The sequence below is a fragment of the Netta rufina genome (genome assembly GCF_964035555.1).
Source record: "Netta rufina genome assembly, chromosome: 4".
NCBI classification, from domain to species: domain Eukaryota; kingdom Metazoa; phylum Chordata; class Aves; order Anseriformes; family Anatidae; genus Netta; species Netta rufina.
The window spans coordinates 41,223,072-41,238,908 of NC_140127.1; the positions used below are offsets into that span (position 1 = coordinate 41,223,072).

General features: G+C 42.4%; 1 protein-coding gene across 4 annotated transcripts in view; it reads right to left on the reverse strand.

Moving 5' to 3' along the window:
* The window catches only part of JADE1 (jade family PHD finger 1), a 42,788-nt gene that overhangs the window by 7,697 nt on the left and 19,254 nt on the right, over nucleotides 1-15,837 (reverse strand). For all 4 annotated transcript variants that reach the window (XM_084286418.1, XM_084286419.1, XM_084286421.1 and 1 more), the window contains 6 exons: nucleotides 14,463-14,545; nucleotides 10,783-10,940; nucleotides 7,003-7,190; nucleotides 4,776-4,987; nucleotides 3,802-3,969; nucleotides 3,067-3,183 (listed from right to left, as the gene is read on the reverse strand). In XM_084286418.1, coding sequence (XP_084142544.1) covers nucleotides 3,067-3,183; nucleotides 3,802-3,969; nucleotides 4,776-4,987; nucleotides 7,003-7,190; nucleotides 10,783-10,940; nucleotides 14,463-14,545 — 926 coding nt within the window. The remainder of the gene's footprint in view (nucleotides 1-3,066; nucleotides 3,184-3,801; nucleotides 3,970-4,775; nucleotides 4,988-7,002; nucleotides 7,191-10,782; nucleotides 10,941-14,462; nucleotides 14,546-15,837) is intronic.

Sequence of the window (15,837 nt, forward strand, 5' to 3'; positions counted from 1 at the left end):
CCTCAACTGACTAGGTATTTCTTTTCCTGTTATGGAAAGCTTATGATGTCAAATATTATATCACTGTCAATCCCTACTTTGCTTGCTCACAGCCTTCACTTCACCTGGGGGATGGGAAGAATGGAAAATTCAGGTTTTTTTTTTCCACTTTTCTTCGTTCCCAGTCAACCAGCTGTTCACTGGAGTGATGGGCACCAGGTCAGATGACTTAGCACTACATTTCAGTTAGACTTTCTCTTGCAAAATGCTGCTCTAGCTATTGCCAGCTGTAAACTGAAAGGTTTATATACACACATACACACACTTAACTCACACCTCTGTCTGCCTCCAGTGAAAAGAATCTGAAGTTTAAATGAATGTTACTGATATTAACTAGGAGGAAAAGAAACTATGCTTACCACAACTCATCTAACCTTAAAGAGAAGTGCACCGCACTAAGATGTTTATGCAGTACTTTGTGAAGAAGCCAAGTATCTTTCCCTGGATTTTCCTGCTGAGGTTGACTCAGCAGCCAGCAGGCATATGGAAGGTACACTAAACTGCAGAAGTTTCAAATGAATATTCTTTAATTAAAAATCAACATATAAAAGGAATTAAAAAAAATAAAAAGCATCTTTTGTCCTTTCCTCTCTCTAACCAACAGGGCAAAAGCTGTACCAAACCATACAGAAGAATACTCCAGCTATGGTTTCCAACCTGCCATCATTTAGAGTAATTAGCTCTCAGTGTGGCTCATGTTTTATTGGGAGGAGGGGGGCAAGTGTGCATCATCAGAATGAAAGCTGCTGAACTTGGGAGACTCTGCAGTCTCGTTCTTCCAAGCGTATTCCAGCTGGTCTCTGCCCAGCCTGATACATACTTCCAGCTGCTGGCTTTTCTAATTACTGTGAACATTTCATAACATCTCTGGAGGATCAAGAATTGCTCTCTCTTAGTTCATCCTGTTAATGCTATTCCTTCATAGTGCAGTGACTTTGTAAAATGATGTTCTCTGCCATGTAAGATTTCACAATACAAACCTAAATATTTCTCATTGCTAGCTTTAATGATACTAAGATTTACACAATTCCTGCAAGGAGGTACTACATTTACAAGTTTACATACTGTGGACAGATTTCTCCACTTCAAAACGTACTTTTTTTAATACATTCCTTGAATAGAAATGGACTGATTTCACTGTAACTACTGCTGCATTGCTGTTTTACAACTTTTTCTGGCTACTTTATCAAATGGCTCAAAATAGAGGAAAAAGGGAAATGAATAAAATCTGATCTCTAAGAGGAATAGGATTTTAGCCATCTTTGTGCCTTACCATCACAGTTACTGTAACATTAGGCTCACCACAAAATAGTAAAGAGTTCTACTTCAGGCTGCTTACTTGTTAAATAGGCAGCAGTACTGTCCTGTCTGGCTCAGGGAACTTTATGATGATCATTTCCTTAAGTATTTGAAACATTTTGAAGGTGAGCAAGCATTATTGCAAATTCTAACCTACATTTTATTACGTTTTTCTACATGGTTGTAACACTTTGCCGTAAGTGGCTCACCTCTCCCTTTCTCTCATCCACTTCTTCCCAAGTAAGTTAAACTTTTGTCTGATCTCTCAGGAAAGGAAAGCGGATAGATCCTCTTCAAAAAAATGTAGGCTTTAAGAACATGTTTTCTCAATCTCTAGATTCTACAATTGTTTTCAAAATTATCACTTCACATTTCAAAGCTTTTTTTTTTTTTTTTTTAACTGTAAAGGATCTGCAAATGCTTTACAGTTAATAATCCAATGTAATTATGCACATGAAACCACACTGCCCAATCTGAAATGCTCTGGTACAGATCAGTTCAGTGTATTTAACAGTGACAACAATTCACAGGCTACAGTGAGACAGGCTGTGGCCATGTCCAATTGAAACTACAGAGAGAATTTCAGAACTATGCAGTGAGCCAAACTGGCACTGGCCCAAGAATGTGAGTTGTTGGTACAAAACAACTGCCTTTATAGCATTGGCTTTATAGCTTATATATTGCCTATGGACATCATTCTTTTTGGAAATGCAAAGACCAGACTTTCATTTTTCTTTGTTTCTGCCCCATATCACTGTTGCAGGCTATCATCACCACTGAGCTCAGGTGAGTATCAGAAGTCAGAAGGATAATGTGGCTCTGCTTCTGTAGCAACATGAGCTGGGAAACTGACACCCAGGAGATTGGTTGGTTTGTTTTTCCACAGAAACAACAAGAGCTCGAGATCTACCCACAACCAATGGAGGAAATGGGGCTCAATCCCTCAACTTGTGGCTTGCCTGAATCTTGGGGCAGACCAGTCCAGCAATGTTTCTTTCTTGGTGCTCAAAAAGCCTGTTATTAACTGATCAGATATTCTCCTCAGTAAATTAAAAAAGCTGAAGCAACATTAAAATGAATAAAATAGATCCAGAAAAAAGGCAAAGGCCTGTAGTTTCACTGCTTTCTTTGTAATAAAAACAGAGCTTGAAATCACTCTAATCCCAACTATACTGACAGCCAAAACAGTCCAGTGTTTAGTACCTAAAATCAGAAATTCAAAACCAACTAGCTTCATCATGGAAGTGAAGGTGTTTGCTTCCACTGACTTTAGTAAAATCTTGGCATGCTCAGCACCTTTAAAATTTCAGTTGTTAGAAGCAATTATACAACTCCTACTGAAGTATCTACCTCATCTTAGAAGTCACTGAATAGGGGCTGACATAGGTTTCAGCACAGAAGCTTTCAGCATCCAAGTTTTGATTGTGCATGTGGTACATACATCACAGAAATATATTTTCTCCTTCTACTCAACAGCATTTAAGTTTTATTTCAAGTGTACTAATAAACGTATCTATGTATCTACAGATTATAACATTTTATGGGATGACCTATTTTTATTGAAATTTTACTAGAAGGAATGAGCACACTAACTTTCAAAAGCACTTTGTATGCAATTAAGTCCATAGTAGCAAACATTAAATCCAAGAAACTTTACTGAGAATACATGTGCCTATCTACAAAATCCCAACAAAACAAAACAGAGAGATACTCATACTATTAACTTACCTGTATAGAAGCCCCAACTTTTTCATTACAAAGGCTGCACACCAATGCCCATCTACTGCTGGGAATGTGAGACACTTTTGTAATGGGCTCCATTTTCTCTGGACTTCCAATGCTCACCTAAGAGAAAAAATATTAAAAACCAGAGCAATTATTACACTTCTAAATGAAAAGGGAAATAATCTTATCAAAGAAATCCAATTCACTGCATACATATGCAAAATTTGCATATTCCAAGTTCCTCAGTTTGTAAGGAACTAAAAGAATCACAATTTGTTTTTAAAAAGCAGTTCCTCATTGAATGATCAAACTAGTTTCTAGGTGACCCCCCATCAGTTTAAAGTTATTGCAAAAAATAACCATTTTGATTATAAAGGCCATAGGAATTCTCATTGTCACATCCAAACTTCCCCCTTCTTCACCTTTAATGTTTGGTGTACAAAATGAAACAGTACTTTGTGTGCTCATTAAATGAGCTTTGCCATCAGTCATCCCTTCTGAGGCCTAATTTTGATTGACAAAGCTTAATGTAATTACTTTCTTTACAGATGATGCATTATCCTGACAGACCTTACATTGAACATCTTTTATACTGACTTCCTAGGAAGCACCACATATACACCTGCAAGTTGCTGTAGCAACACACGCTAGGCTGAGCAGTGCTCTTATCAGATTCCCTCTCTCCCAGAACCACAGCAGCACTCAACAGAGGGACACTCCCGGCAGATCCGTGCCTACCTCTGGAATCCACAGAGCACAGCTGACGTGAACCCACTTGGTGCCGCTCCGGGTCGGCTTCATGGCACCACCCTTCTTGGGACACAGCAAGCACTTGGGCTGAACACCGAGCGCGCAGGTCCTGCAGAGCCAACTGCCCTCCGGCACCTTCAGGATCCCATAACATGCCTGTACTCCCGTTCACAGGAAAGAGAAAGCGGACAGAGGAGATGACATGCATTTCTGTTACTTCTTAGCTGTGATCACAGGTAGCCTTTCAGAACTCTCAAAACATTGTTAATGGTATTTATAACACTATAGAAACATTAGCTTGCGGAGCAAGCTAAATTGTAAGGTAAATTACCTTACAGCTTTCATAGATGTTATTTCACTTGTACAAATACATTTAAGTAACGCGTGCAAGACAATGCTGCTCTTGCTTATCAGACAACACAGCTTTCTGAACAGTGAATGACAAAGCAAACTTAAGTTGGGAAGGAACAACAAGCTCACAGGAAGGCATCTTCCATAGCAGGAAGCAGCCAAGAAAACAGATACACCAAAACTGGATCTGTAATTCCACGCTAAAAAGGCTTTTTAATTGCCACACAATAGCGCTTCATTAGCTCAGCTCGGGTCAGTAGGTGCATAGAAAGAGCAAGAAGAAAGCAAGAGAAGTGACCAGGTGAGAATGTACAACAAGGTACACGTTTTGGGGAGGCTACTCCTTACCTTCTAACTTCCTTGTTGTTTGTGTGTATTGTAACAACACCATTTCTTAATCCTCTTAGTATGACATTTCTACAGTCACATGTAATAACTGTCTTTCTCAATTTTATCATTTCTGAATTCATCCCACTGCTCAATAGAGAACTTTGCACCAACTTAATAGATCAGTGTCTGTCAATGGAAAAATCCAACCTATCATCTTTAGCAGTTTAGAAGAGTTTCTGTTGCTACCCCTGCACTCCCCTGCTGTGCCCTGGCCGCCATACCTGATGCACACAAATATTGCATTTGTCACAAAACACCATTTCGTTGCCATCTTCTCCATCTGGAGACTGACAGACATCACAGACAACATCTTCATCATATTCAATCCCAAGTCCTTCTTCTGTCTCAATAGCATGGTTCATGTTGTCATAGCACCGTTGTTCGAACTCCTCTATGACCCTTTCCATTGTGTACTCGTCCAGCTCAGGCATCCCTGGGAAACAGGATTTGTTATTTATTGAAAGGGAACAACCACCACCACCACACACAACTCCAGATATTTATTTATTTATTTTTTTAACAACACCAGAGTATATACAGCCCAACTCCCCCCACCACAAACACACATATTTCACCCCTAGACAATCGTGCCTGTTCCAGCACGAACTAGGGAAACTGCAAAAAATGACAAGAAGTTGTATAACTATATTAAATTAATAGAAGCACAGTATTCAAACCTATCTTTCAAAATCCTCAAAGAAACTCATAAACTGATTTTGGCTTCCTGGTCTTGTTCTCATTTTTCCTTCTTGGATGACAACATCTATGGCTTTTGCTTTTGCTGCAATTTTGCAACCCAGATATTCAATCTCTAGTAAAAGATTTGACAGAGTTTTGAACAGAAAGCGAAGGAAAAACAAAATCAATGACAAAATCTGGTATGATATTTGTACCAAATTAGCAGTTTCTAACAACTGCTTTTTTCTTTTTTTTTTTTTTTCTCCTATTATTTCTTAAGTTCCATCCCAGCAGGGTGCAACCCCAAATGAAGTCCCCATCAGATCTTGCTACACCAATAGATTTGTTTGAAAAAGTGAAAACCAGAGGTGTTCTAAATGCAGCATCAAATCGGGGAACCGGTCTCTGCAGTGTCCATCAGAAAACTATTAGTGACTACAGCTCCATTATGTTATGCAATATAATTAACAAATCTGAATTATGAAGTGATAATTATAATCCCAAGAAAGTATCTGCCAGAGAAGCAGAAGGAAAAATAAAGTGCACAGTGCTTCCCCCATCTTCCATCTCTCACTTGCCATGAGGATGAGTTGGATGCAATGCTTCCACGTTGGTACTACACCAACCCTTACCACAACATTACGACACAAACCCTTGTGAAACCAAGAAAGCCATGCTACTACACCAGTCATTTTCCCCTTGTAAAGTCAGTTTAACGCAAGAATTTCCATATTCTTAGATTACTACACTGAAGCATAGGCTTAGGATGACACCCTACTTTTGCCTAACTCCTAATACCTAATATTCACTGTGACATACAGAAGATGGCAACCTCATGATATGCATTTGAACAAGAAAACTCTTCCTTTGGCTCTCTCTGTGAGTAACTGAGCCACAAATTCCACAAAATGCTGAAGAAAAAACCTTCCTAAATCCCAGATCAGAGGAGAAACACTCTACAAAAGTGTTTCCACCTTCAGGGAACAGGACCTTACCGCAGAGATCGATGCATTCCTTACTACCCAAACAGAGCAGCTGAGGTAGCAGGAGGAAACACCCAAAACCCTGCTGATGAACAGAGCAAACGTTGCCCTGCAGCCCCAAAATGCTATGCTGGCAAAGCACACTATGGCAAGAGTTACAACAGCTTGCAAGTAAATTCTAACCTCGTGACTGCTATCGCTTTATAAAAATCCTTTAGAGAGATGTCACCCACTGTCTGTTGATAAGGATTTAAAAAATGGGAGTGAAGGAGCTGTGGCTTCATTTCAAATGTTGCGTTCTGGCTTTTAAAGAAAGATTATACATTTTCAACACCTGAAGCACTGCAGCAGATATCAAAGAAAACATTGGGAATTCATAGCTGCAGGGACACCGTAAGGCAAGCCCTCCAACTGCAGATCAGGAAGCATTTCACTTTTTAATGGAGAAAAATACACAGAACTACATGAATAGTCTGATGAGCTCTTAAGGGCCTTGATGGCAAAATTGGAATTTTGTGAGAACTCCCTTATAAAGCAGAAAGTAGCAGAGAACACGACCACGTTGCCATATTCTGACCTGGTCTAAGCAAACACAACTGAGCAGTTACGAAAGCATACACATTAGGGCTTAATCACATCAGATCTGGCCTCCCACAGAAACCCCAAGGTGATCAGTCTCTTCAGATCTCTATCACCTCTTCCCACTGCTGACCCCTTGCAAAAATTCTTCTTAAGCTTACCAGCTTTAAAAAAATAAAATACAAACAACAAAATGCTCATTGCTCACCCATTTCTTTGAATTCTTCGTTGGCAAGTTGCAGCCATGCTACATCCACATCATTGAGATCATAGCGACACACGCTGTCTGCTAAGGTCCGAATGTCGACATAGCCCAGCTCTGGAGGCTCGGAGCCTGACGAAGCAATGTACTTCCTGGGGCGTGTAAACGTGACAGCTTTTGTCTCAGACACAATCCTAAAACAGACAAATGCACACTAGGTATGCTGGGCTGCTGAACAACTTGTTTCTAGAGAACTCAAAATGCCTCATGCTAAGTGGCTAACAGGCACAAGCAATCTTCAAAGCATATCTTGCACAACTGAGATGGGAACAAAAACCAGTACATTGCATTTTCATACAGGATTTGCAATATTATGATAAATTAATTGGAATTATCTAGAAACCCTTTTCATTTCCAGAATTATAAATAAAATGAAAAAAATGGAGGACAGAACTCTGGCTACTCTTACCTGAATGTCATACTCGTTTAAAACTAGAGTTAGACAGTCTGTCTTTAGGTAGTGATGGCTGCCATATACACAGGTGTTAAACTGTTTTATGACTTTTTTTAAATCCATCTGCTTAACTACCATAGCAAGGTCAAGAAAATTCAAGAATTAAAGTTTTGTTTCTTACAGTGCATTGCTTTTGAATGTTTGGGAGGGTTTTTTGCTACAGCATCACCATCTTTGTGAAATTCAGAAGCCCTTTCCCACAGAGAATCAGAAATTTGCAATTGCTTGGCCTTCACTTACCCAAACAGATCCAACCTCTGGCATCCTATGTCTGCATTTCCTCTTTCACAATGCCTAATCCCGTGCTGCGCCAAACCTTTGCGCAAATATTAATCAGTAGCCACTGAAACTACCTCTCCCCCCTCTCAGGGTCTGAAGGCTCCAGGCGGCCAACCAGAACAACACAAAAGCGCATCTGAGCTGCAGGCCAGGATTTTGTTCAAGCACAGGTATTGGTTCAGGAGACAGTGAACTACCTACAGCACATAACCTGGTCTAGGTCAGATTCTCGCATTACTGCAACTTTGCGGCACCAGGAACCGTGGGCAGAAATGCCCAGTAGGCGAAGGACAGCAGTCATTCTCCCAGTGAGCTGAAGATTCGCCTCCAAAGAGCCAGACAGCTCTGTCGGTTCAGCTGCTGTGCAGGACTCTCAGCAGAGGATGCTGCACCTTCTCTTAGGTAGCTGCACAGGCTAAAATTCAGTGCGAGTGCACCCCAGTTCCTGGTGTAACACTGATACCTCCAGGAGCAACAGGGCCATGCTGCCAAATGACTCCTTCCTGCAGCGCCAGTCCCAGCACTAGCACTGGTGATTTTTTTGTGCTCCAATCCCACGCGGGCAGAGATGGCACCACCCCACGCAGACAGAGCTTTCTCTTGGGAACAGCCAAAGCTCCATGAGAAGGAGGACATCCTCTGCCCTGTTTTGCTCCCAACTGTGCCCCCCCCCCCCCCCCCCGAAAAAAAAAAAGAAAAAAAAAATCTCCTGACCTGTCATTACTGCATCTGCACAACCAGATCTCTGTAAACCAGTCTCCTGCACAGCCCTAAACCTTCCCCTCACCTAGGTTATTTCAGACAAAATCTGAACCTGAGACATGATGGACAAGGGCCAAATGCTGAATTTTCAGCTTCTGTGGTGCAGAAGGGAACTGTGTAAGAATGAGAAGGTGAACGATTTTGGCAGGCTAACTGCACTGCCTGAATTGATCCTGGTCATACTGCACAGTATTAAAATATTACAGACTACTACATCTCACAGACGTTTTATTTTAAACAGGGGGCACTGCTTGCTGAATCTTCTGTACCATCAATTCCTTCCCAAGTACTTCTCTGTGTGGAAATTACAACCTCTGGGCTGCATGCTGCACACACTGTCTATACACCACTGTAGTGGCACAGAAGAAATAAACACAGGTAGTTTGGCTTTACAAACAACACCTTACTCTCGTTATTTTTGAGACAGAAGTAAATAAAAAATATATAAAAAAAGAGCTGCAATGCTCCGAAAAGGAGGTTCAACTAAGCAAATCACCTGTCTGAGGCTACACTCACACTGAAGCACCACATGGACTCACTCCTTTCCCCACCCTGCTGGGCTGTGTTTTCCTTTTACGCTACACCAGCTGCTACTGCTGCTGACCCAACTCAGGGTAACCTCATCCTCCCCTCCCAACGTTAAGCACGGAACTGTTTGAGCACTCCAGCATAACTCTGGCATCTTGCGAGGGGACAAACAGGGTAAGAATCAGGCATCAGGAGGCCACTGAGCAGCAGGTACTCACCAGTAAAAACCTCACAAGACAGCTCAGCGCCTAAAAAAAAATAGCAGTGCCTCCTGTGCTGACATCCACACCTTTGGGTGCCCTCCTTCCCCATCCCCTTTAATTTCTTGATTTTGGAGCACATTCACAAGCGTGACTCTCTCCTAAAGAGCACGTGGAGCTGACAGGGCCACCCAGCTACCTCCCCAGACTTAAGGCAGACACAGGTCGGGGAATACCTGGGAGGGTCTCCCCCTGCTCCCGGGTCTCCTGGCCCTCCTGCAGACTTCAAAGAACACAGCAAGGAGGAGACAACGTGAATGCACCTGTGCACGGGGGGGGGGCATTTATACAGGCTGTGGGTGAGGGCAGCGTGGAGCAGGGTACAAGCTCCATGGTCAAACAGCACGCTCCTGTGCCCTGCAGTGCCCAGCAGACAGGGAAACACCGAGCTGCCTCCCTGAGGAGAGCACCAGCTCTGATCCCTCTGAAGGTGAAGGAGTAAAGGGTTTACCTGCCATGCAGGTCAGTTCTGCACTGTACAGGCCTGGTGGGGCTGTGCAACTGTCTACAGGTTTCTGCACAGAACACAGGAAGCACAAACAAACCCTCCTGCAATCCCCCTGCAACAGTAAAGCTGCCAGACACAGAGCTAACGGAAGCACTGTCACATAAGCCAGATTTTTTTGCTGTGTATCAGCGCTTGGGCTGTTGTGGCCCCTTCAGCACTGCTGTGTCACGTGGCAATGCCGTACGCACTAGCCTGCACTCACTCAAAGAGATCTAGCATGTTTAAGTGGCAATCATCCTTCTCACTTTCTCCAACTCCTGTCCCAACTAAGCATGAAACAGATAGATGGGCTGCAGTGCGCTCCTGCCCTTACAGCTGGATTGTTTAATTTGAAACAGAAAACAACATCTAAGTGTAACAAACAAGGGAAGGAAAATAATGGTTTCTTGGATAAGAGCTGGAAAATCTCACATTAATGTGTTCAGTTACACACACATCAGGATGGTTCTTAAAACAGCTAAAACGTTGTACAAACAGTTTTCTGAGTTAGTAAATCAAATGAAAAAAAATCATAAAACCAAAATAAATGCTGTATTTTCTCTAGCTCTTAAATCTAGCTTGTCGAATTGTTCTCTGAAAAGAACCTATGGCTTGGAACTGCGCACAAAGACGAGGTCTCTCCCAGCAATACTGAGTGAGGTCAAGTCTGGGCTTAAAAATGCAATGGAAGGGATTTTCAAAGCTCTGTCATTAAACTCCATCCTAACGTAACGCCAGAAATGACTCTCTGATACTCACTCGTATGTCAACACACAGGCAGAACAGGCCTGACTCTTGACCCCTCTGACCATTCAAAAAGCTGAGGCATGTTGCTCTCTCTGAGAACCAAGGCCTTTCTAGCTAGACACTGCAGGATAAAGCTCAAGAAGCCAAGGCAACGTAGACAAAAGCTGCTAGCATAAATGTATATTTGTTTACATTCCTCCAAACTATACCTGGCTACTGGTTCTGGGATGGTCCCTGGGCTAACTGGCACCTGCACTCCCTTTTCCCACTCCTGCCTCCAGGGGTCTGCCAGCACATAGTATTCATCAGGGTTCAGCTGGAAGGAGTCATGTAACTTCATGGCAGTGATCAGGTCCGTTCTGAACACCTGCAAAGAGAGCGACCAAGAGAGAAAAATAGAGACACTGACATTTGATATTTACACTCTATGATTCACAGCTCCAGGGTAACCATGGAGCACAGAGCATAACAAGGTCACTGTATCAACAGTGAACTAACCCATCCCACTGCAGGACAGAAGTTTAGCTTCATCGCAGAGAAAGGGGTGGCAGAAGGTGCAAACGCTGATACGATGACTTCCAGCTAGCTCCTCTATGAGCCCTGATGCTCCCCCCACGCCGGAGAGACGGTGCTAAATGATGCTACCCCATTTTACCTTCCTCTTGGCTGTAATAAAAGCTGCAGGAGCTTTGAGTCTTCTTAGAACAACAGCATAAGGAAGACTCAATTTTGCTCCAACATTATTATCTTTTAATTATTGGAGCTCTGACTAATCCAAAGGCATTCTACAAATTCCCTGTGGTAGAAATCAAGGCGTGACTCCACCACGACCAGACGCAAGAGGAAATTCTACCAAGATGACTCTTTGTGCAAGTATTTTAAAAAAATAACCCAGAAGACAAATAAAATAAGCCCCAAACTTGAATTCTGGTGGCAGCTTGATGTTCAGCACATGTGCTTGTTATTCTATCAGCTACCAACACTGCTGCACCATACCTTAATTTTACTCTGCCTTCGCAAAAGCATCCACCTCTAAAACCAGCATGATCTTGGCAACTTCTGGGTTAGCAGTCACCGACAAGCAGCGATGCTGTCTTCCACAAGCCACCGAACGAAATAAAAGGGATCCACTCTCATAGCGGGCATGCTGTGCTACTGTTGTGGCAGCTTCGGCCTGGTTTGCCGCTGCCTGTCAGCACTTCAGAAAGCAAAGGGTGGTATCACAGGCAGCAGAAGTGCACGCCTGCACTTGTCTGCACATCTTCCAGCTCTCCCCACCCTGCTCTCCCTGCAAGGCAGGGCTGCTGTGAACTGCAGCAACTGCACCTTACCTCTGCAACTCTGCACATTTTAACTATTTGATGCCCCTTTCAAAGGAAGGGATTAAAAAGCAACCAAGAGACTAAAAATGAGCACCACTAGCACAAGAAGAAGGCAGGCAAAACTTGCAAGAAAAGCTTCCCTGCAGACTGCTCAGTTCAGGTTAAGCAAATTTGCCGTCTATCCAGCCCCTTACTGCACTTACAAAAAAAAAGGCAGGCTACCAGGAAAGTGCTCCTAGGCTCTTACGCGGCTGCTAACGGGGCAAAGTGCCACAACCTCCTGTCCCCCAGCCAGTCCCAAGCCACTGGCCACATTGGCTCTTTTCCATTAGTTCCAGCCAACAGCTGCGTATGGCTGGGGAAGAAGCTCAGCCACACGTGCTAATTAGGGAGGCCTCCCAAGGGCAGCAATTTCTATCATACACTATTCACGCACACAAAATTTCAATAGATCATGTAAGATTTTTAGGATAACAACGCACCTGATAGTTAATAATACTTCTGAGACTGTTTAAGTGTGATTTGCCTTACAGCACAATGTATCTTGACACCTTTCCTCCTTCCTAACACTCATACTCCCCACTCCTGTCTCAGAATGTTTCTGTTTCCACTCTGGTTTTGTCATATAAAATAGGATAAAATTATGACATTTTTCTCAGCACTTGTCTTGACATGATCAAAAAAATGCTATCCTTAAAAAATAAAGAACAATATTACCATATGAAGGAAGAGGTGAGGGCAGGTAATGAAATATAATGAAGTGTTTTAAGCGAACCAATTACAAGTCCTATGAGGCTGCAGTCAAGAAATGAAAAATAATCTACAAAGTAAATTGTCTCACAAAACTAACAAGCACAGCTGGCCAGAGGATCCTGCACTTCTAAGTGATTTGAATTAAAGCAATCAAACGTCAAATGAAAACAAGACTAAGAATATAAAATGGGATGCAAAACTTGCTCAATCTGAGAGGCAAAGTAACTCAGGCACTCAGATAAACTTGTCTCTCATAGGAGATCTCTCATAGGAGAGCTAACGTGGTACTTGACAGCCAAGAAACTCCTTCCCAGGGCAGTGGCCCCGTAACACCATTCTTTCTGCTCTAATTTCTGATGCAATCAGACTGCCTGGAGCAAAGCAGAGCTTACAGAAGTGCTGGCTCTCAGAAGCGCAGAGCACTTCAAAGCTAAGGGGTGAAATCCTGGCCAGACTAAAGTCAATGGGAATTTTGCCACCAACTTCAGTGAGACCAGGATTTCACCCAGGGAGTTTAGCAAGTGACACTTTTCCACCAGCACGCTTAGCTTAGCGTCAGAGGAGTGTGCTGTGGCAAGCAGCAGAGGCAATGCAAATAGAGGGAGGGAGAGGGCTAAATGCCTGTGAAACTGAGCTAACATATATGAAAAAGTATATGAAGAAAGTATACAAAAACCCATCCAGGCTGAAAAAGCAAGAGAAGAACAGCACAAAACTGGAAAGACATTGACAACAAATGCAAGGAAGGGGAGAGGAGAAAACTGAAGTACTTTAAAAAAAAAAAACAACAGCAAGATCTGTAGTTTCTTTCTTGATAGTCTTTCATGAAGTAGTTCTCAAAACTGCATCTAAGTTTATCTATAGGGGATGTAAAAAAGATAGCTAAGGAAAGCAAGCCTACTTTCAACAAGAATAAATTCACTAGAGCTCTGCACACTCACCTAAAAAAAAATAAAAAGCTTTTAACAGCCAACAACCAAAAAAAGAAAAAGATTGAAAGCCAACAGTACTAGGTGTAGTTCTAACACACTGAGCAATGAATGGGAGTCTTCCTGTGAAAACTCTTCTCTTTGACTTCAATACACTGTCATCAGGGAGATTAACAAAGCACAGTTTTTCTCAGCATCCACCACTCACTAATGCATCAGAAGTACATTTATCAGGCAAGTAAGCTGACTCAAGAAATTCTACCTCCTGAATCTTATGCTTTCTTTGCAGCCTTTTCAGAGTTGGCAGTATAATACCTGCCTGAAGGTATGGAGATTCAGCATGAATACTTCCAAAGAATTGGATCTCATTTATGTGTTATACTAATAGTTGATCCATCCTAGAAAGTTCAAAGCCATTTACATCTCCCTTGGTATGATTTCCTCAAAGCACTACGGAAGACAGAACTGTCAGAAAGCCGATTCCTCATCTGACAGGCACATTAACAAAGATCACAGACCAAGACCCAATATCTACTATGAAATAAAAGCACCTAAGATAAATTTTCACTGTTCGCAAGACAAGCTACAAATAAATTCTGATTCCCAAAATATTACAAGAAAGACTGCACAGCTATGTTGGATGGATGTCAGACTATGCCAAAATTCACTGACAGAAACTGGTGCTGGCAGTGGCTGTGTCAACAGCTGAACTCTGTGATCTCCTGGCCAAAAATAAAAAGGCAGAGGAGGGGACACTAGGTGCCAGCTAAAACAGAGCGAAAAGGAAAGAAAATGCACTTCAGGAGAAATGGATCCATTACCAGAACACGTACATGTTTGGCATTTGATAGATGCAACAGAATGCAAATCAAATTCCAGAAATACCTCAGAAGGTTTTCGATCTTCATGCCTAGAACACGAAGTCCTCCGACGTCGAGATCTGGAATGCTGGGACCAGGTGGACAGACCTAAAATACAGAAACGATCAGTTGTGGACACTGCTGCCAGGTCCCTACAAAAGCCTTGCCTCCCTCAGCACACCCAAGTAGGCCTACTGACTTAAGTAAGATTGCATGAGTAGGGTAAGCCAGAGAAGGCCTTGTCTGACAAACCTGGAAAAGACTTTCAAAATGAACTAGAAAATAGAGGCTGCTCAGTCTTCAGCTACTGTGATCATTTTTCTGTTTCGTTTCTAATTCTCTGCTGAGGTACAGACTGGCTGTGCTGCACCAACTGCCTTCCACTGAGCATTTGAACAAAACTATCTCCTAACATCCTTCCCCCTGAGCACCAATAATCCACTTTCTGCAGATTAATAGCTGACCAGGTTGTCTGTTGATAGCCTAAAATGTAAAATTTGAACCTCGTGTACTGACGTCCTAAATACCTGCACTGGTTACACAGTTCTAACTAGAGCAAGCTTTTTCAAAATCGAGCAACCTGCCATACCAAATCAGTACAGCCACCAAAATAAGCTGCCATCTCTCTTCCTAAGGAAACCTCAGTGTGGTTGTATGATTTTTGTCTGCACAATTACTCATTACGTTCCGAACAAATTATACCTTTTTGCCTTGAAACTTTGTGACAGAGCCTCTGTCAGCTTTCACAAATATTTTAACAGGAGAAAAGGAAAAAGAGAAAGGAGGAAACTACACTCCACAGATGAGGCAGCGCTTTGACACCAAGCACACGATGCCTGTGCAAATCAACTCATTCTAATTCAATAGGATTTACAGGTATGGCAGGTATTTTCCACTGTCAGCCACACAGCAGTAACAAAAACAAACAAACAAACAAAACCGCCAATAAATCCTTCTCTGGTGGAGAGATGAAAGATGTACCGATATCTATTATGATGGGGAAGCTAGGGAGCTACACGGCAACCTCTGAAGGCTGAACACAGACTTTGCAACTCTGGGCATTAATTGCAGAGAAATAAAACAGAACCAATACAAAAGCCTGCCTACACCACTCATCTCTTCCCTGCCTGTGTACACAGATGCTAGGAGTAAGCAGTGTAGTCTATAAGAGAAACATCTCACATCACCTAGCTGAAACCTCTTGGGGATCAGCAAGAGCTCTTCAAAAATACACTGCGCAGGATGGTCTATGTTCTCCATTAAAAACACAAAACTAAGTTTCAAAGTAAAGGAGCTATCCAAGACTTTCATTTGGAAGACACCACTAAGTCATCTTCAGAATTCATTACATTGCTTTAGTCTTCTCAGTTGGTAAAACATTAAGGAATCTGCCCCATTGC